Source organism: Chiloscyllium plagiosum, unplaced genomic scaffold, assembly GCF_037043375.1.
Source record: "Chiloscyllium plagiosum isolate Xiang-an unplaced genomic scaffold, Cpla_swu_hap1 HiC_scaffold_30, whole genome shotgun sequence".
In the NCBI taxonomy this organism is placed as follows: domain Eukaryota; kingdom Metazoa; phylum Chordata; class Chondrichthyes; order Orectolobiformes; family Hemiscylliidae; genus Chiloscyllium; species Chiloscyllium plagiosum.
In genome coordinates, this window is record NW_028270168.1 from 16428287 (window position 1) to 16450979 (window position 22693).

Genomic DNA, 22693 nt, shown 5'->3' on the forward strand with positions numbered 1-22693 from the left:
AAGTCACTAATGCTTTACCAGACTGTAAGACAGTTCTGTCATTAGAGAGAGATGACTGGAGGTGATTTAACTTGAGGGTCACCATACCTCAGGCGAGGGGAGCAGTTGAGAAGGAGAGTCCTTCATGGTAACCTCAGCTGGTCATAGAGTCATGGCTTTGCGCGTGGGAAATCATTTCTCACTAACTTGATTGAGTTTTGTTGGAGGAGTAACAAAGAGGATTGATGAGGATAGCGCAGTGGATATGATCTATATGGCCTTCAGTAAAGCTTTCGGCAAGGTTCCTCATGGTAGACTGGTTATTTGGATACAGAACACGCTCAAAGGTAAAAGACTGTCTGGTGGAGGGTTGCTTTTCAGACTGGAGGCCTGTGACCAGCAGTGTGCCACAAGGATCAGTGCTGGGTCCACTGATATTTGTCGTTTTATATAAATGACTGGGATGTGAACATAGGAGGTATGCTTAATAAATTTGCAGATGACTCTAAAATTGGAACTGCAGTGGACAGTGAAGAAGGTTCCCTCAAAGTACAATGGGACCTTCATTAGATGGGCCAATGGGCTGAGAAGTGGCAGATGGTGTTGAATTTAGATAAATGTGAGGTGCTGCATTTTGGAAAGGTAAAACAGGGCAGGACTCATACATTTAATGGTAAGGTCCTGGTGAGTGTTGCTGAACAAAGAGAACTCAGAGTGCAGGTTCATAGTTCCTTGAAAGTGGAGTCACAGTTTGGCTGCTTTATGGAGGTGGCTTCTGTGTCCATCAAGCCTTAGAGTGGGATCAAGCCCAGATCTAAAAGTCTTTGAGGCAGGGGAACAGTCAACCTCCCTTACAAGTTAAATTATTTTTGATTCCAAAAATATGGCATGGTGGCTCAGTGTTTAGCACTGCTGCCTCAGAGCCCCAGGTACGTAGGTTTGATTCCACCTCAGGGTTACTGTGTCTGTCTGGGTGGAGTTTGCACGTTCTCTGTGTGGATCTCCTCCCATGGTTCAAAGATGGGCAGGTTAGGTGGATTGGCCATGCTAAATTGCCATGATGTCCGCAGATGTGCAGTCTAGGGTGGTTAGCCGCAGGAAATGCAATGTTACCGGGTGGGATGCTCTTTGGAAGGTCAGAGCTCCCACACTGTAGGGATTCGAAGATCTGATTCAGTAAAACTGTAATAGTCTCTCTCAGCTCTTTTAATTTTCAGTCATATCATAGGCAGTTTCTTTAGATAGTTGAAGGCATGAAGTTTCTGACCAGCTTTGTAGACTTTGTGTTGCAGGATTAACCCTGCTGCCCTGGAGTTCCGTTTGGGTTGCCTATCGGGCATTCATAGGCAGGGCAACACTTGGCTGACAGACTGCATGCAATTCAGAGAGGTTCATTTATTACAATATGTAAGTTGATTGGAAACCAAAAACAATTGGAACCATCAGTCACAGTGGTGGAATTTTCCAGAGGGTGTTGGGATTCTGATGTCAGACCAGTATGATAGTGCCAGGCTCCATCATCCTGGCTGCCAAATGGGAGTTGTCATTGTAATTGAGGACAGAATGCAGACTTCTGAGGCCTCTGGAATATGTCAAGCCAACAGCCTCACCAGGGGAGAGAGATCCTGCCAAGACAGGCAGAGACTCGATAACAACATGAAAAATCTACTTAGAGGGTTTGGTGGAACTTTGAACAGTTGGTTAAAGGCTTGTACTTCTCAATTGGATGAGTAACCTGTGCTTGCTGCTTCTAAAGGCCGGTTTAAGAGCTCAAGCGTGTTCCACTGCCTGAGTCTGTCTCCTGCGAAGTAACTGAAGGATTGTAACTGACAACTGAATTTTGGAATAAAAATCAGACCCGCAAAATATTTTTTTAAATTTTAAAAGTGCTCCATTTATACTCCCTGCTGGCACAAACATGCTCAATATTGTATTCTGGATTCATTCCAAAGTAATTGTTTTTCCCAGTTATCAAATCCCTGGGAAAAACCATTTCTTTGGAGCCAGCCTGTGATATTTGTATTGTTTGATGTTTGTTTGCAAAGACTCTCTTGTTTGAAACAAACGGTAGTATTGTTGCATTTTACTGAGCAAAAATAGCCACCTTGCGTTTCGAAATGAATTCCACAGAGATGACCCACTGTTCTGTTTTAAACCATCATGAAGTGAGTTTTGCTGGAGGTTAGAAACTAGGATGAGGTGGGGGAAGGGGAAATGAGGAAACTGTTGAAGTCCACATTGATGCCCTGGGGTTGAAGTGTTCCGAGGTGGAAGATGAGGCGTTCTTCTTCCATGCGTCTGGAGGGAGCGGCGGTGGAGGAGGCCCAGCACCTCCATATCCTCGGCAGAGTGGGAGGGGGAGTTGAAATGTTGAGCCACGGGACGGTTTGGTTGATTGGTGCGGGTGTCTCGGAGATGTTCCCTAAAGCGCTCTGCTAGGAGGCGCCCAGTCTCCCCAATGTAGAGGAGACCGCATCGGGAGCAACGGATACAATAAATGATATGAGTGGATGTGCAGGTAAAACTTTGATGGATGTGGAAGGCTTCTTTAGGGCCTTGGATGGAGGTGAGGGAGGAGGTGTGGGCACAGGTTTTACAGTTCCTGCGGTGGCAGGGTCAAGTGCCAGGATGGGAGGGTGGGTCGTAGGGGGGCGTGGACCTGACCAGGTAGTCACGGAGGGAACGGTCTTTGCGGAAGGCGGAGAGGGGTGGGGAGGGAAATATATCCCTGGTGGTGGGGTCTGCTTGGAGGTGGCGGAAATGTCGGCGGATGATTTGGTTTATGCGAAGGTTGGTAGGGTGGAAGGTGAGCACCAGGGGCGTTCTGTCCTTGTTGCGGTTGGAGGGGTTGGATCTGAGGGCGGAGGTGCGGGATGTGGACGAGATGCGTTGGAGGGCATCTTTAACACGTCGATTTCGAAGCTTTTCGGATGCTGCCTGAATTGCTGTGCTCTTCCAGCACCACTGATCCAGAATCTGGTTTCCAGCATCTGCAGTCATTGTTTTTACCTCCCTGAGCTTTCCTCTGGCTGGCAGCTCATGCCAATCAGAGGCCGGATTACACCCCCAGTATTATTGTGGTGGGGGCCCAAGGCGAGCACCTCCCCCTCAGTGTCCCAGATGGAGCACCACTGTCTGGAAAAGGCAGATGTTGTTCCGGAGTGGACAGGGGATTATGGAGATTGTGTGCAGGCAAAAGGGGTTGGTTTTCAGCAGCATCTCTACCCTTGGCCGAGTCTCTCAATCTTTCACAAATTAGTTCAGATTGACAGGCAGCCCTCCCTGTACCAACAGCTTGTCTGCAGTGGAGTAGGCCGGCCTTCTCTTGTCTCACCTGGAGCAGAAGTAATTGCAGTCCAGGCTGGATGAGGCCCTCAAAGGTCTCCACCAGTGAGCCTCTGGTGAAGCATTGGTGTTCTGTTCTGCTTGCTGTTTATGTCCATCCTGGGACAGGGCAGACAAAGATGCGTGGGAACTCCTAGTGGCCTGGTATTCAAGCCAGAACTCCAGGCCTCAACCAGCTTCCTGCTCAACATACATGAGCTGCTGGCCAAATCTCCCTTCAAAAGTCCCCAGATTGCCTTCTCTGTGGTAACAGGAAGGAAGCCAGTATCTCTCTGATGCCAACCCACTCAATTATCCCTTCCCTTCGCTGCCACCTTATATAGGATCCTCACACCACAGATAGAGGCCACTTTGCCCATTGAATCTGCACCAACCCCTTGAAGGACATCACACCCTAGGTTAACCCACCTATAGCACATCATGGGGCAATTTAGCATGGTCAGTCCATCTAATCTGACCATCTTTTGACTGTGGAATGAAACCGGAGCACCCACGAAGACACAGGGAGAATGTGCAAACTATACGCAGACAGACACCCGAGGTTGGAACTGAACCCAGGTCTGCGGGGCTGTAAGGCAGCAGCGCTAATTACTGAGCCATAAGGAAGTGGGAAATCTACCCAGTGTCTTTCAGAGGGCAGCAATCTTCAGGAAATCTGTACAGCTAATTTTAGCCAGTGTGCACTCATGTAGTAGGAGAGAGTGAGGACTGCAGATGCTGGAGATCAGAGTTGAGAGCGTGGTGCTGAAAAAGCACAGCAGGTCAGACAGCATCTGAGGAGCAGGAGAACCAACATTTCATATATAAGCCCTTCATCATCCCCAAACCATTGATTCTCCTGCTCGTCAGATGCTGCCTGACCAGCTGTGCCTTTCCAGCACCACACACTCGACTACACTCATGTCGAGTTGTTTGAAGATACTGTGTCAGTAGCTTGGAAAGGAAGTTTATATTGGATTTGTTTTGTGTGAAAGCAGACCCAGATGTTTATGATAAGTTTAACAAATCCAACTCCACCGGGGCTGATACATCAATCCTCAACAGTCTTCTCTGTTTCTAAGATTTGGAGCAGTAATGTGGTAAGAGTATCTGTTTCCAATGGAGAGTCCTACAACCAACATTGTATGGTTGACTTTCCGCAGACTCCAGACTTTTTACAGCCTCTTTGCCTAATTAGTAACACATGAGACAAACACAAGACTTCATTTACCCCTCGACAGACTTATGTTTCAACTTCAAACTCAGGCAAATCTCCTTTGCAGTTTTTAAGCAAATCTAATGTTATGTTTCAGCACAAATTTCTGCTTGTGTGGTAGATGAGGATCGGTGTAGTGTAGGCTGGTCCGTTTCTGGTTTAGTCTCAGTATATTATGTTAATCAAAAGGAACTAACAGACTTGCGGACTTTCAGAATATACTTTTACCCAAAGTAAATTGCCACTGCATATTAAGGGCTCCAGCTAAGATGCTAGGGGCTTTGTATGATGCTTGTGAGAAGAATAAAACGTAGGACACACACTGATTTGAGCTTTAATCTCTTTCAAATAATCTCAAAGCAGAACTTTCATGTTACGTGTTGTTAGATTTTTTTTTTCTTTGACTTTATTGGATTCATTAAAAGTAATTTTAATTATTGGCTCTCAAAATGCAAATGTTCCTTCCAGATTATATTTTTAGCATTAAAAGCCAAGAGAAAGTTGAGTGGGAGTATGGGTCCCAAAATACCCAGGGAAATTCAGGATATGTCTATTAAAGATTGGTTTTGATCTAGAACCCTGTTGAAACTGAAGCTGCTGTGTGCTGACTTCAGAAGGTGTAGTCCAGTGGAATCGCATGTTACAATTACAATTTTGTTGCTAAATTGCAGCCTTGCACATTTTGGAGAAGGTTTGTAGCTCAAGTTGTAGATCAGTTTGTCGGATTGCTCACTGAGCTGGTAGGTTTGTTTTTGACATTTAGTCACTGTGCTGGGTAACATTATCCTTGAGCCTCTGATGAAGCATTGATGTTCTGTTCTGCTTGTTATTTACGCGTCGCATCACCAGACGAAGACACACACAGGAATCCCTAGAGGCCTGGTATTCAAATCAGAACTCCATCAATAAACACTTCGATTTGGACCCCATTTACCAATCTGACAGAAACAGAACTGAAAATGATATCACCTACCACAACAAACAGAGTCACATAAACAGCAAGAGGGACAGAACATCAATGCCTCACTTATGACATCACCTAGCACGGTGCCGAAAACAAACCCACCAGCTCAGCAAGCAACCAGACAACCTTGCAGCTCTGCAGTTCAGCAAATCTGGAGCTCACTGGCAATCTCCTGAAGAATCTTGTTGCAGGAATGGCTGCATTGGGGCTGAAATGAGAATTTGTAATCCATTAATTATTTGTTAATTTGTTGGGTGCACACTGTATATTTGCCAGTGCGCCTAACCAACCACAGCAAGCTTAAAAAGTGGTCTTTGAGGTGCACCAGCTAATCATTTAGAATGCATTTGACCTGTACACCATGATAGTCACTGTTTGAACTCTCAGCTCTCCACACAGTTGAACATGATGCTGTATGTTGGGATTCAGAATGAGCACACTGTAGGCATCAATAATATAATGGGATTATTTGATGTTTGCTGTCGCAAATTAGGGTTTAGGATCGAAATGTTAGTTGTTGGAGTGTGACACTTTGTGGTAAAGCAAGTCTTTATTGCCCATTCGGAATTGCCCTTGAGAAGGAAGTGGTGAGCCATTTCCTTGAACTGCTGTAGTCTGTACATTGGGAATACCATAAGTGCTGTTAAGAAGGGAGTTCCAGGATTTTGACTGCAATACTGAAGGAGCAGCAAGACATTTCCAAGTCAGGATGGTGTGTGACTTGGAGGGGACGTTGCAAGTTACCTGGTGTTCCCATGTGAAGCTGCCCTTGTCCCTCATAGTTTGGATAGTGCTGCTGGCACTTTGAGCAATCTGGAGAAATCCCCTTTATTTTTGAAGTAATCAACAAACTTGAAGAAAAAAATCTTAACTTCGAGTGGAATTCAGTATTTTTTTAAGAAAAAGAACTTAATGATGTTTATGTTTTAATGATGTTTATGTTTATGTTTTTAAAGAAAACATTGGAAGCTTATGCCAGCTAATTTGCTTCATCCCAAATCTGAAACTGATCCAAGCTTGGATAGGTGCCTACTTTTGGTGGTTAACTGTTCATCATTCCAATCTTCTAATGACACCAGTAATTCTGTTTTATTACTCCTGCATTTATAATATGGTCTGCAAATTATAATTAATTCTTAATTTGTACCTGTTCTAACCTGCTTCCATAATGCTATTGTGCCAGCATTTAATTTTTTCAAAGTAACTCTATCTCCTCTGATACAGTGAGTTAAGAATAATCCACTGCCTGCAGGTATTGCAATGTGAAACACAAGGCCAGTTAGGTGCAGCATGGTGGTTCAGTGGTTAGCACTGCTGCCACACAGCACCTGGGACCTGGGTTCAATTCCCAACTTTGGTGGCTGTGTGATGTGCAAACTCCGCACATTCTCCCTGTGTCTGCATGGGTTTGTTCCGGTTTCCTCCCACAATCCAAAGATGTGCAGGTTGGGTGAGTTGGCCATGCTAAATTGCCCAAAGTGTTAGGTGCATTGGTCAGAGGGAAATGTAGAATAATACAGTAGGGGAATGGATTAGTGGTGCTGGAAGAGCACAGCAGTTCAGGCAGCATCCGAGGAGCAGTAAAATCGACGTTTCAGGCAAAAGCCCTCCATCAGGAATAAAGGCAGAGAGCCTGAAGCGTGGAGAGATAAGCTAGAGGAGGGTGGGGGTGGGGAGAAAGTAGCGTAGAGTACAATAGGTGAGTGGGGGTTAGGTATTTTACTGCTCCTTGGATGCTGCCTGAACTGCTGTGCTCTCCCAGCACCACTAATCCAGAATCTGGTTTTCAGCATCTGCAGTCATTGTTTTTACCTAGTAGGGGAATGGGTCTGGGTGGGTAACTCTACGCAGGGTCGGTGTGGACATGTTGGGCCAAAGGGCCTGTTTCCATACTGTAGAGAATCTAATCTACTACAGCAGTTCATAGTGACACTTGACTCTGGGCAGTCTTCAATCAGCAATGTTTAACCGCGCATAACACTTTTCAAGCTATTGCAGTCGGCTTGACACACTAAACGTGTTAATTCAGCCGGATTTGGCAGTGAGAGTGGTAGCGTGGACAGATTTCCATGGATCCTGTCCTTGGAGGTGATTTGATTTTATGTTTGACCTCGTTGCGAGAGGAAAGCTGTGATGAGAATGAGTTGGGGGTGGGTTGGAGAAAAGAGGTGTGTCAAAATGCAGGAACACGCTATCACTATCCGCCAATAGGAAGCTGAAGAGTGTACAAGGAATGTAACGCTGCAGCCAAAGGTTACATTCGGTCAAAAAAATGACAAGCCCTGCAGCTGAGACATTCCCAGTGAAGTAAAATTTAAAGATACATTCTCACCAGCTAGGCTACCATAAACACACAAATAACTGTTTTATGAGTATGTCTTTGAAAGCTGTTAGTGTGATTAAAATAAGTTTACAACTGTACACAAGAGAAGTGGAGAAAAGGCAAAATTTGGAAAGGGCCAACAAAATAAAATACAATAGTATTATGACTAAATGTACATTAAGTGGCCTGCTTGTGCATAACTTAAATAAGTGACTTATTTGAAAGTCAATGGCATAGATCTCCAGCTAAAATGATTCAATACAAAGGCTTTACCACAAGTCAGCCTGAGGCAGAAGGCAGAATGCAGAATGTGGCACGGAGAAACAGGAATGTAACTCGTGTGTGAAATTTTTTTTGCTGCATTACCTTTTTAACTGTTTGCTTACATTTTAACATAAGGACAGAAGATATTTTGGGGATAGTTGTTTCATCGTAAAGTGGGTGACACGGTGGTTCAGTGGTTAGCAGTGCTGCCTCACAGCATCAGGGTCCTAGGTTCGATTCCAGCTTTGGGCAACTGTCTGTATGTATGATTTGGAGATGCTGGTGTTGGACTGGGGTGTACAAAGTTAAAAATCACACAACACCAGGTTATAGTCCAACAGGTTTATTTGTCTGTGTGTAGTTTGCACATTCTCCCCGTGTCTGTGCGGGTTTCCTCTGGGTGCTCCAATTTCCTCCACATTCCTCCCACAGTCCAAAGATGTGCAGGTCAGGCGAATTGGCCATGCTAAATTGTCCATAGTGCTGGGTGGGTTGGTCTTTGGAGGGTTGATGTGGATTGGTTGGGTCAAAGGGTCTGTAGGATTAAGGGTCTGTAGGGAATCCAATCTTTTCATTGAGCTCAACAAAGCAAGGGCAGGAAGAAGTTGGTTATCCCAGAGAAACGTTAAAGATTCCTCCTTGGTGAAACAGTTAAAAAAGACAGAAGGTGGTGAAGAGTGAAGAGTGAATAGCAAGCCCACCATGCAACCATCAATTATAACCATTTTCTGCCAGTTTCCCAGTTACAATGTCAATCTATGACTATTGTTCTTCTCCTCCACCACCCTGCCAATATTTCTTCTGCTTCACATTTGCATAGGAAATGTGATTTGCATTTCCAGAGGAACAATGGTCTTCAGGAAAATGACCATCTACTCAGTGTTTGGTTTCCCTCATTTAGAGGAGGCAGTGCAGTGACCAGCAAGTACAACATGACTGGCATCCTTTCCATGTTGCTTGCTTTCTCCTAGTTTCCCCCTGCTTTCCCTCTGTCAGTAAAGAGCTCCCTCCCACATTCAAATCTAATGATGGATCTGAATCCAAAACATCTCTTCACTGACACTGATAAAACGTATTGTGTATATCTTACATATTTGCTCGATGTATTTCAGATTTTTGTCATTTTGCAGTAACTCATTTTTGCTGCAATTTGAAATGAGTTAGAAGTCCTCCCAGCACCACTTCAAGAGGAAATAAAATGTGTTTAAATAAAGATTTAAACATAAGTATTTCAAAGTAAAGGTGCAACTGATAACATAAGAATTGTAATATATGAAAAAATGATGCAGAGCAGATTTCTTGTAGGACTGACTCTTTGTATAACACTGAATGCTGTTGCCAGGATCTGAGAAAGAAAAGGGCACTTTGAAATGATGATTCTCTTTAGCTGTGCAGTAATCTCTTCCTTTTCCAGCATCTTGCACGTCCATGCAGTGATCCTGCATTCAGATCAACTGCTTGGCTTCCTTCTCTCATTAACTCTAACTCTAAACTAGTGGAGTATCAGAGGTTTTTTCTTCAGGCTAGCATTTTGCATAAGAACTTTAAATCTTTTGGAGTTGGTCTGTAGGTGTTAGGAATAATCTTGAGCGAAATCATCAGTTTAAAAAAAACTAGCTCAATCAGAAAGAAAATTTTTCAACTCCCTGTCCAGTATGCCTAGTTATTGAACAACAGGACATCTGATCCTGCGATTTGATCTAAGTAAATGTTGGACTATTCTGCATTCTGTAGTTTTTATTACAAATTTGACATTCACCCTGTACAGAATGTGAATTTGACTGTTTTACTCAGCCTTGTCTCTGTCCTTGAAAGAGCTGCATGTGGTTCTGATTTCACAGTATTGAGTATTGCCTTTTAAAGGTGATTCTTTACTTTCAGTTGCTGGTAACAAAAGTGTGTTGTGTATGTATGCTTTTTGAATTTATTCATGTGGAGATTCATTTTCCTTCCCCTGTGTATCACACGAGAAAAACTCTATTTTTTTGTAATTTGACCATCCTGTTTGAACTCCGTTTTGCCTAGAAAGGAGTGGACTGTGCAGTTGAACGATGCTTCATCCTTACCTCTCCAGGCCTTATTTGGTGACCAGGCAGCTCAATAGATTTACGAAGTTGTTTTATTCCTGGCTTTGGGACAGTGCTGGTCTTGAGCAGCAATTAAGGCTGTTGTTTAAGAGTATGCATTGCCAAATGCTGGTTGTATCGTCGTAATTCAGAGGCAGGAGTGCAAAATGTGGCAAGGTTCTGCTGGAACTGCATCACTTTGCCTTCTCTTTATATTTTGCTTTTTCCATTATCAATATTTGTGTGTCCATGTTCCAAGCAATACTAAAGAGCTGCACGCGGTTGTTGCGCATTAGAGAAAAGGTGGAAGGCAATTTAAAGAGGCTGTGGAAGATCAATAGGATGTGTGTGGTTTTGCTTGTTTAGGTTTTCCTGCTGCTGGGAACTAATTTCACATCAGCCTTTGTGGAGTAGCTAGTGGCTGTAAAGACCACTGGCCCTGAGCTGTTAGACTATGGAATGATTCTGGGCTGTCATTGACCTCTATATGCCAAACAAGTCCTGGATGATCCTTTGCTGTAATGTGCAATTTCAAACCATTTCCCAACAGCAGCCTAAAGGTTAGAGCAATGGGATTCTTCAAAGTCCAAGACATCAGAGGTTCACTCACCTTGTGGCTGTGGAGACCATCTTGTTCAATGGCATTGCCAAATCAATATGAGAGGATTCCATTCTCAATATTCAGATAGTCTTACAACTCCGAGCACTGATCTCTCCTTCTTACTCGTCTTTCTCAACGCAATCCTCATCTGTTCTTCAAATCGGGCAGCATTACTAACGGGCATTATTACCTAGATGCTGTTAAGGTATTAAGAACTGATCTTGTTGCGTGAAGGAGTGGAGGTACATATAAGCCAAATAAAAATAAGGGCAGCAAATTTAACTAAAGGGTGTTGGTGAATCGATTGTGTTTTTACTAGAATCAGCCAGTTTTCATGATGATTTTCCGAGGATCAACCCACAAACTGTTGGATTTTAGTCACTTAATTACACATTTAAGTTAGGCTGTCTCTTTTAGGGTCACAAAGATTGAGGTTATCTTCCTCAGCCAAGGCTAATGATACTGACACAAGGTCCCAAGCCACAAGGTGTGTTTCAGAGTAGATAAGCTCCGTTGTTCGTTATGTCATAAGTGAGCAAACCATTGGCACATTGAGTGAGTGTGTTTTAGTTATCTGATCGATCGAAGGGTGTTGGCCAGAATCATAGAATTGGTGCAGTGCAGAGAATAACTAGTCAGCCCATTTTCTTTGTGTCTTCCCTAAATGAACATTTCACTGAGTGCCTGACTTCACCCTGTAATCCTACACATTGTGCCTTTTCAAATAATCTGCCAGTTCCTTCTGGGATGCCTTGATTGACCCTGCCTCCAACACGTTGACAGGCAGTGCATTCTGGAACCTAACCCCACACTGCCTGAGTAAAGCCTTTCCTCATATCCCTTTTACTTTATTCACCTATTTTTCCAATCAACCTGTACACAGATGTTATTACATACCTCTGGAGCAGGTGGGATTTGAACCCAGGACCCCCAGTTATTGAAGATAGGCTGCGTGGGAATGAGAGTAAGGTTTGAAATATGCACCAGTTTAGTGATGAGCTTCTTGAAACAGCATATCATTTATTTACCAAATATAGAATAACTGTTGGATTGGTGCAAGAGTCTGCTACAGAGCAGCTGGAGCTGTAATGGACAACCTTTGAGTCTCAGCAATTCTGTTACAGGCAGTAACTTCCCTCAGCACAGCTGTCAGAGTGACAGCTATTTTTGGGTTCATCACCTGTTCTGGTGCTTGTCATGACTGTCTGTCTTTTAAGAAATGAATCAATGCCTTCATCAACAGATGGGAGTAATGGTGGCTATACTGAGGGCTATCATCAGTCACTGGGTGGATCGTCCCAATAGCAAAAAGCCTAATTACTGAATTCAAAATAACCTCTACGTCATTTAAAGTCAAGTTTTTATTTTAGTTGTTTGCCTGTTTCTAAGTAAACATATCTCAAAATCTTACCAGTTTGTGTGATCTAATAACCTTTTATTTTTTTGAAAAAGCAGCCAATCCACTTCTTTCACTATTGCCTCATTCAGTCACACCATTCTATCTCAGCCTGTCCTTTTTAACACAGCACACTGCCATGTAGCTGGTTATTTGCAACATTTTTTTGTTGGCCTAATGTACAAACCTGACCTTCCTCTCTCCACAGACAGTGCCTGAGGTGCTAACTGGCCTCTGTTTTCTGTTTTAGGCAAAGCATTCTCTTGTAATGACATGCCCACTGGCATAATAGTCCCACTAACCAGACAGCACATGGTTGTTTTTCTTTGCCAAAAAATCAGTTCATTATTATCTGCTGTCACACTGACTGACTGGATTGAGATACTATTGCATATTTGACCGTTATACATTCGAGTGGGTGTCACAAAGTTTCTAATTCAAATCCCCCTTCCAGGACTTTTGGATAAACATTCAGGGTTGATTGTCCAGCGTGACACTGAAGGACAATTGTAATTCTTGAAGTTTGCATCTTTCAGACGAGAGATTAAACTGAACCACCACCTGCTTGTCAAATATCCCATGGTGCTATTCCAATGCAGAATAGGGAGATTATTCCTAGTATTTATCTCTCGATCAATATCACAACAAAAGATTATCTGATAATTCTCAGATTGTTCTTAGTGGGAGTTCGCTAGGCACAATTTAGCTGTTATATTTCCTATTATTATAACAGTGAGTACACTTAAAGTCTTTCATTAGCTGTAAAGCAATACTAAATATTTGGTGATCATGAAAAGTCTTTCCAATTTTAAATTCAAGTCTTTTTGTTTAGAAAAACATGACACTACACTACACTACACTACATTGCAGGTGGATAGGGATGTCAACTGAACATCTAACTTTGGTCCTGGTTCCTGTACTCTGAGCCATTTGACACGGTTTATGTCTGGCATTTGATGTTAACCTAAGCTCCTTTGGACAATGCATTGTGATTGCAACAGTGGAGCTGGAAATAGTTAATCTGAGTATATTAGAACATTTTTTGAAAATAAATTAAAATTAGCTTTACTTCTGTCTTTTCCAGGATAGTTTGCTCTTCACCTTTCGCAGTTGCCTCTTACTTTCTCCTGTGGTACGTACCAGATGGAAATGTGTCCGAGACTGGAAAAATCCTTTGGTACTTGGTTTTCTACTGTTTATTCCAAACACTGCAAACAGTAAGTACTTAATAAGGGAGGTTACCTCGCTTGCATTTGGTGAGCCAGTGACATATAATGGAAAACACAACTCTGTATTCATGTTATTTCTAGATGACTCTGCTACTGGGCCTGAAGAAAAATGTTGCTCTTAGCTTTTAAAATAAAAAGCCCCTAAAAGTATGTCTACTTTTATTCAACTCAGTAAATAGTCACTCAACACTTAGTGGGACGTGTTTACTTTGAGGGAGTCTGGTTGGCTTCTGTTGTTAGGAGCTCAAAGTTTGACGTCCATGAATCTGAAATCAATGCCCTAAAACAGCATTCACCAGCAGTTATTCCATGACCAAAGCCAGGAGTACTAACCTAGTTCTCAGTTGACTCAACAACATGAACCCACTGTAACCTAATTTGTACCTGTGGCTATTTGTCTGTAAACATTCCTTTTCACCTGCTTGACTTGGCTGCTCTTGTGTTACTTTTGGTTCAGTGCCATGTGATTTTTGGGAAAGTGACAGTTCTCAATGGAAATGCATAAAAATTCAGAGTTCCTAATGTGCGAATAATGTTTCCAATTATTCCGAAGTATCTAAGTTGCAATGGCCAAGATGAATTTTGCCAATTGTGGAGAGGCTTTGTTAATCTGAATGTTCCAGAAAGAAATCTGTTTGCATGAATTGGCTGCGTTACTTTGACTTACAGGAAGCTTCTGTCAGTGATATAAAAATTCTGCCAACACCTTGGGTAAATACAAAGTTGGTGGCCCTCTTGATGCTGGCAATTTTAGTTCATCTGTCCTTTTCCCCGACTCTTCTGAACTGGAGGATAGATTCTCCATTCAGGATCTGAGTCATGTTTTTAATATGATACCCATGCTCAGCCAGGACTAACTGAGCAGCCTGCATTTTCCACCACTCCAATACATCTCTTATGTTCTACTAAGTCTTGTATATACATGGGCATGTGTTATTCTGGAGTATGGTTAGAATTAGAAAGGGTCATGCAGTGCAGCACCAGCTCAGAGTGGAATGTAATTCATCAGCAAACACTCTTGTCAGTGAGTTCCCTGTAAGGCTCAATCCTATAATGTAATGTTACTGAACAAGTCATCAAGAGGCTGAGATAAGCGGCCCACAACACGAGTTCATACGATCCCACCATCGTAGCTGGAGGAATTTAACCTCAATTAATTAATAAATCTAAATAAAATGCAGATCAGAAACCTGTCAGATTTATCATTTAAAACTAAAAGAATATCCAGGATCACTCATGTCCTTGAAGAAAGGAAATCCGATGTTCTTTCCCAGTCTGGCCTACGTATGACCCAAGTCCTACAACAAAGTGGTTTGACTTAGACCTGCCCTCTGAAATGACTTAACACCCCACTTACTGGTAAATGGGCCACCGCTACACAAGGGCCATACTTTCATTCTGGAGAGATGGTAGTGGGACAGACACACTACATCCAAAGAGATTTAGCAGTGGCCTCAAAGGCAGGTGAGTGGCAAGAGGGGGTTAGTTTGATAGTTAGTTGGCTCAGACTTCAACCCTGTTTCATGAAAAGATTGTTAGACCTTTACTTCTCAACCTTCAATGTCACCCCCATTGTTGCGCCTGGAGCTTTGGAAACTTAGGAAATAATTCCTAATGAGCTCTGTTGTTACAATAACCCTTCAGGCATCTTGACAGTGAAGTCTACTAAATCTGCAGGAATAGATGATTAGTGTTTTTCCAAGCTATACCAGACACTTGCCTGGGAGAAAGTGAGGACCCCAGATGCTGGAGATCAGAGTTGAGAGTGTGATGCTAGAAAAGCACAGCAGGTCAGGCAGCATTCGAGGAGCAGAAGAGTTGACGTTTCAGGCATAAGCCCTTCATCTGGAATGAGGCTTGTGGGCCGGAGGGCTGAGAGATAAATGGGAGGGGAGTGGGGCTGGGAAGAAGGTAGCTGGGAATGTGAGAGGTAGATGAAGGTTGGGGGCGAAGGTTATAGGGTGGAGAGGATCGATCGGAAAGTCGATGGACAGGTCACGAGGGTGGTGCCAAGTTGGAGGCTTGGGACTGGGATAAGGTGGGGGGAAGGGAACTGAGGAAACGGGTGAAATCCTGATTAATCCTGTGTGGTTGCAGGGTCCCAAGGTGGAAGATGTTTGCCCATCAATGCATTCCTATAGAGAATTCCTGCTTTTGTGCTTGAGCTGAGAGTCTTTTTCCTTTTTTCAATTTTAAGAGGTTGGGGTTTTAAACCTCTTTACGTCATGACACTTAGATACCATTCATGTCTCACAATTGCTTACGGCAGTCCATAAACTTATCGATCTCACATTGCAGGGAAAGGCTTTTGGAAAATGGATGTGTTTGAGCTCAGCATTACTGTTAATTGGTCATGCTGAGTTTGAGTGCCCTGCTGGTGCACCCCATATCCTCCCCCCATCGACAAAATAGAATTTGCTGAAATTGTGGGTGGGGTTCCAGCATTTGGGACCCACCCGCATTTCATACCCATCCTGACTGTGTGAAAGTCCAGCCCATAATCTTTTGATAATACTGTAGATTAGTTTCATGTTAGTTTAAGTATTTTTCACCTTGGTAAATGTGTATATGAACCTCCTCATGATGTGTTTCTGATCTTACAGTAGTACTGTTTCTTTGAGATGCTGCATTGTAATTTTTGAAATGTCACTATTTGAAAATAAACGCTTCCACTCTTTTCTTAGTGTTTCCACGTACCCTACTCTGCACTCACAATGTTCATAAGCACAGATCAAAAGGAGAGGGATTCTGCAACAGCATATCGTGAGTAGGCCTTTTTATTTTTATAAGTGGGTTTGTCACACAAATTTAGGTTGTGCGTCAGGAGACTGATTCATTGGGGCATGCATCCTACTGCAACTATTAATGCCTGTTATTTTAGTTATTTCTTTAAAAATATTAAATTTGAATTGCTACTAATTTTTTTTCTTTGATTGTAAGTTCAATGTTTTATAATTTTCATCAGCAAGGTAAAGTTAAGTTCATTTGAGCAGAATATTTATGGGAATAGTTATGATTTTTCAGAGTGACCTAGTTTGTTTCCACAGTTCTTAATCTGTTTAAATTCTGCTGTTTTACCTGTGTAGGATTAAATTCACTTGCTGTACATGCCGAAACCTGATTTAATGTGATTTAACACTCACTCGAATAATACTTTGGAGTTCAAAGGTATTAAAAATCACAATGCTGATACTGAAGTAATTCTGGATTGTAAAGAAAATGAAGAATATCTGTGGGGTGAACAGAAAAATATTTATGATTCTGGTGACTATTCTTGGAGTCCTTAATTCTTGGGCTACAGAAACCTTGAGGGTTTTTTAAACCAGTTTACCCAATAAATTCACCAGTTCTAAGTATTTGAAGGCAAGTTACTGTGGTCTTCAGTGATTTTCTACTGTTCTTTGCAGGTATGACTGTGGAGGTGTTGGGAACAGTATTAGGAACAGCAATACAAGGCCAGATTGTGGGTGGTGCTGATGCCCCATGTATTCATGAAAATGTATTCGTTAATGCTTCAGTATCCACAATTGAAGTCAACACTACACAGTACAGTGTCAACACATCCATCAGTCAGCTGGTATGTATTCATGTTTCCAAGTTTTAACAGTAGAAATATCAAAAGCCAATTTCACATTATAAAAGTGATACGCGGTTTCAGTAACAGTTTGTTACAGCATGGCAAGTGTTAATTAGCAAAGTCCTATTTAAATAGCGATCATAACAAAACTGAAATCCCTGTGCAGTCTGAAAACAATGAACCCCAATCACAAGCATAAGCTGTAATCTTAAAGCCAAACACCTAGATATGAGGGAAGACCTGCTATGGTTGATTGGGTAAATATGGGCGGCACGGTGGCACAGTGGTTAGCACTGCTGCCCCACAGCGCCAGAGACCCGCGTTCAATTCCCGCCTCAGGCAACTGTCTGTGTGGAGTTTGCACATTCTCCCTGTGGCTGCATGGGTTTCCAACCACAGTCCAAAACAAAATGTGCAGGTTAGGTGTTAAATCGCCCGTAGTGTTAGGTGAAGGGGTAAATGTAGGGGAATGGGTCTGGGTGGGTTGCCCTTCGGAGGGTCGGTGTGGACTTGTTGAACCAAAGGGCCTGTTTCCATACTGTAAGTAATCTCATATAATAACAGGTAGGGTGATAAATAAACAGGGGGAGGAATTTTTTTAAAAAACACTTCAATACTTTTGATAACATTTTTTTCAATTGCAAAAGAAAAATGCAGTGAGAATAATCCATCTTTGCTTAAGTGGATTTACAATAATATTAGATTAAAAAAAGAAGTTTATCATGCTACAAAGAAGAATATTAATCTGTGGATACGCAATGATTTAAAAAGCAGCAAAGTGCTGCCAAGTTGATTTAAAAAGGGAAAAAAATAAGTATGAATAAACTAGTCAGGAATGTAAAAGTCAAACCAATTGTAAGAGCTTTAGTGTGTATATAAAAGGGGATAGAGTAGCTGAAGTAAATGTTAAAAATCACACAACACCAGGTTATAGTCCCAACAGGTTTAATTGGAAGCATTAACTTTCAGAGCGCCACTCCTTCATCAGGGGGTTTGGCATCAGCAGCTCTCCGAAAGCTAGTGTTTCCAATTGAACCTGTTGGACTATAACCTGGTATTGTGATTTTTAACTTTGTACACCCCAAGTTCAACACTGGTGTCTCCAAATCATGAAGTAAATGTTGTTCCCTTGGAAGCCAAGACAATAGAAAATACCATGAGGAAATGACCGAGATGTTAAGCATATGTTTTCTCTTTGGCTTCTTTAGTCAAATTCAAAAGTTACACACCAGAAGTAGAATATAACCTAGGGACCTATAAGGAGTGAGGAAATTAAAATCTATGTAGAGGTATTGGAGAAATTGAGAGAATTGTATCCAATACATGACCAGCACCTGAGTGCCTGCATCTTGGGATTCTAATAGAGATAATGTAGAGAAAATGGATGCATTGGCTGTAATTTTCCAAAATTGCCAAAATTCCAGCATGGTCACAGTGAATTGAAAGTTAGTAGCAGCACTGTTCAGGAAAGGAGGCGAGAGCGAAAACAAGACAGTACAGGCCAGTTAAGCTAACGTCAGGCATTGGGAATGTACTGGAGGAAATCTGTCACTGATGTGGTTGGCATTTGTAGCAGGTTTCCTTCCCTCCAGGCAATTGGTGACCCATTTGGGTTTTTACAACAGTCAATGGTAGTTTCAAGATCACTAGCTGAGACCAGTTTTCAATTCTAGATTTTTTTTTTCTTTGTTGAATTTAAATTCTATTGCCATGGTGATATTTCAAGCCCTGTCTCCAGGGATTTATCTGGAATCTGGTCTAGTGAAATTAATAGCACTCGACTCTCTCATCTATCTTCTGAAAGAGATAATCCACACTGAATTTGTTGGATTTCAAAGTATGTAAAATGGAAACTTATCATTGCAAGTTTTTATCTGTCTTCTGGAAAGCACCAAATGACCAGTACTTTTTTTCTTTCTGTGCAGAAAAGTGCCTACATGATGGCAGCGGGAGTCATTGGTGCAGTGTATATTCTGTGCACCATCATTCTGTTTGCTGGAGTCCAGGAGAGAGATGGTAAATAACTGTTTTTGACCTGTTTATGTAGTGAAGCTGCATTTAAAATTATGTTCAACTTTTAAGTTTCAAAATGAAATTGTGCTGTTTTCAACAACTGCAAGTACTATGTATATATTTTCTAATCCGCCTATCCAGAGATCTTATTACACATCATGGGAGCAAGTGAGACTTGAGCTTGGGCCCCCTGGCAGAGAGGTAGGGACACTACCAATGCACCACAGGCACCCTCAATCAACTTTCTACCAAAATGATAAATGCATTTTCATCGCAACCTGTTTAGCATCATTGGTACCACCTCTGGGGTAGGTGGGACCTGTACCAATTTCAGAGCTGGGGACACTACCATTTCACCACAAGAGAATAAGACTTCCTTAGCCCTGCCTCCTTTTTACATTTATTAACCTATTTTTCACTCTGCCCAGTTTGGGAATACTATGATGTGACAGGTTGTGTTCCTCTGTGACCTCACGCTATAGAAAATTGCACTGTAGAAGATCACTAATAGAAGATCAGTGCACCCATTCAGTAGAAGTTCTGCATTATCCAATCAATGTCCTCAGTTCATCAATCACATTACAGCCAGTTCAGGTTGATGAAGCACACGTTATACCCCAGAATAATCTGTGGTTACAAATTAACACAGATTTGTAAGTTATCTAAAGATTTCTTGTTTAAATAAACTTTCACTGAAGCCAATTTTGAGATAACTTCCAAAAATGATGCTTTCAAAGATAATTCAAAGCTCTTTCACTTTTTTGCTCTCTTTCACACTCTTAATTCTCTCCCTTTCACTTCTCCCCCCACTCCCCATTACAACCTCTGTTTCTCCCCCCTCCCCAGGTCTGATAGCTCCTAAGTGTTGGTATTTTCCATTGTGTGTGTTTGTAGTACTATTTCCTGCTACCCACTCGCCTCATCCACATTCAAATGCAATCAAATTTACCAAGGCATTAAAATCCACTCCTAATCAGTCCTGCAACATGGTCAGCACATTTGGATAAATGCATCAGCAAGAGGTATCCCGAGGTGCTTTATCAAACCACACCAAGATGTTGCGCATTTGAAAACTTAGTGCAGCTGACTAGATTCATTATTTAAAGGGACAGTTTTATAAGATGTTTTTGCATGGCTGGACGTTGGAGAGCATTAGTAAGTGAATTTGAACATTTGCGCCGAAACAGGGATGGAACAGAAGGGAGGAAGCAATATATTCGGAGATCCGAGTCGGTCAGACAAGGTAGAAAGTGGGACTGGAGAAAGTTCTTAATATCGTTTGGTTTGAAATGGATTTATAACTGAAGACAAGAATTCTGAATTCAATGCATTGGGGTCAGTGAACCAGACCAGTCCATTCCCATCAGTTACCTGTTGTTCTGCTACTGTTGGTTTATGACTAGGGTTATTATAAGAAGTGAAATGTTCTAGAGGTGACCAGTAATATTTTCAATGAAGGATGAGGTATAAATATATCAAGGCATAGATTATTCCAGCAATTGGCAGTTGCACTGTTCAGCTCTACCTTGTGCTGAAGTGCTGTCTATCAAAATAAAAAGCAGAGATTGGTTTTTGCATTGCTGCAGTGTAGCTTTGCTGAAATCTTGCTGTAAATTCTGCTGCAGACTGACCTATTCAGTGATCCATTCACATACTATCTTGTGATAGCTTATCGTCGTTCATTCAAGGAATGATACAGGACAGAAGTCATTGAGTCCATTTTGTCTGTGAAATAGCAAATGAATTAATCCAGCAGCTCACCTTTCTCCCCATGGCCATGCAAAATCCCCACTTCTCTATTTATCTAATATACCCTCAGTATTTTGCCCCCATAAGGTGGGCTTTCAACAGTCCATGTCAGTCCAGTAATTTTACATACCACAAGGTTGAAAATGGGCACTGGTTTTTAAAGAAACATCTTGTTAGCTTGTAGTCAGTAACCTTCTAGTTTCTTTAAAAGGGACTGGGAAGGAATTGATCTTTTGACGACTTTTTGGAAAAGTACATCAAGTCTTATAATCTCCTCAGTCAAACTCCAACTGTTCACTGTCTGATGTGTGAGCTATATTTGATCAAAAAAGCATCAAATGTTGCTCCTCACATGGCTTTTTATAATTAGCCTATTTTAATTGATTAGCAGACATTGAGCTGAAAGGGCAATTACATTGTGAGTGCTTGCTTTAAAATAGAACAATCCCCTCATACAAGAGATCAAACAAGTACACCAGGCTCTTGATTCCTTTAGTAACAGGAACCACTTATAAAGCAAGATGAGAGAAAGAGAAATGTCCAATGCAACTTGATGCAACATTGCCCTTCATCCAGTTACCTACAGAATCTCTACAGTGTGGTAGAAGGCTATTCAGCCCATCGAGTCCATACCAATCCTTCAAAGAGCATCCCACCTATCCCCATAACCCTGCATTTCCCATGGCCAATCCACTTAACCTGTAGACTGTGGGAAGAAACCAGAGGAAACCCACACAGACACAGGGAGAATATGCAAATTCCACACAGACAGACAGTCTCCCAAGGCTGGAATCGAACCTGGGTCCCTGGAGCTGTGTGGCAGCAGTGCTGTCCACTGAGCTACCATGCCAACCTTTCTCAAGGTAATCTCCTGAGCAGAGCAAGGAAAATCCAGTTCCATCCCTCCTTTTGTGTCCAGATCCATACTAAAGTAGATGGTTAAGGGCCAGATGTCTGAACAAACAAGGGGAATATTTTGGCCCCTGTTTCTCTGGCCCCCAATCTTGCTCAGTTCCTAAAAGCTGGTTTTTCTGCATTTTAAAGTCACTGCTATTTTCATGGTGAGTGAGATTGCAAGGATTGTCATCAAAAGGTTCCACCATTGAAACCATCTTGTGATGTGGATAAGAAGGAAATATTGCAGATATTGGAAATTTGAAATAAAAACACAGTGCTGGAGAAAGCCAGCAGATTCAGCTGCATCCTCTTGATCCTCCCCTCCGCAGTCGGAGGCAGGCGGATCCTCCCCTCCGCACTCTCAGCCATGCGCCAGCACCTAACCTCTCGACAGTTCGGATCCTCAGCTGTATCTGTAGAGAGAGAAGCAGAGTTTCGAATCCAGTATAACCTTTTGGGTTCAGAAGAAATCATACCAGGCTCAAAATGTTAATTCTGTTATTCTCTCCACAGATGTTGCTGAATCTGCTGAGTTTTTCCAGCAGTTTTTGTCTATTTTAAATTGTGATGTGGGTTCAGTCTTGAACAAATTGAACTGTTACTGAATATGTGTCCATAGTTCTTTTGGCTCTAAAACACCAAGTAATTGCCTCCAAGAAGGCATCATGTATTTTATTATATTAATTGCACTAACCCAATTCAAATGTCTTTTCAACTGATTATTTATTCATTTTAATGAATAACAGCCAAGTCAAATACTGGTTCTGCTGTGTCGTGCATAATACAGTGTTATTTGCCAAGAATGTTATTGTATTGCGAGGCTAACCTTGCCTGCACTGCCTAGGTAGCATTAAGGAGTTAGTGAAGTGTATCCATTTGCCTTATTGCATAAGCAGTAAAAGCAAATGGTTTAAAAGAAAATAGTACAGGACATCAGTGGTCTTTATGAGAGCATGGTTGGCAAGCTTTGTGTAGTGTGGGTGGGAAGTGTAATGGCCAAGCGTCGAAACCGAATCAGATGTTATCTTTGTGTGATGACACTGCCAGCAAGTGATTTGACGTCTTTCCACATGGAGTAATTACGTGTATGGTATT

At 42.1% G+C, this 22693-nt stretch overlaps 1 protein-coding gene across 1 annotated transcript in view; it reads left to right on the forward strand.

Moving 5' to 3' along the window:
* mfsd2ab (MFSD2 lysolipid transporter A, lysophospholipid b) overlaps nt 1-22693 on the forward strand; it is a 51986-nt gene that overhangs the window by 13123 nt on the left and 16170 nt on the right. The window contains exons 4-7 of the mRNA XM_043717420.2: nt 13218-13350; nt 16047-16125; nt 16770-16939; nt 18865-18955. Coding sequence (XP_043573355.1) covers nt 13218-13350; nt 16047-16125; nt 16770-16939; nt 18865-18955 — 473 coding nt within the window. The remainder of the gene's footprint in view (nt 1-13217; nt 13351-16046; nt 16126-16769; nt 16940-18864; nt 18956-22693) is intronic.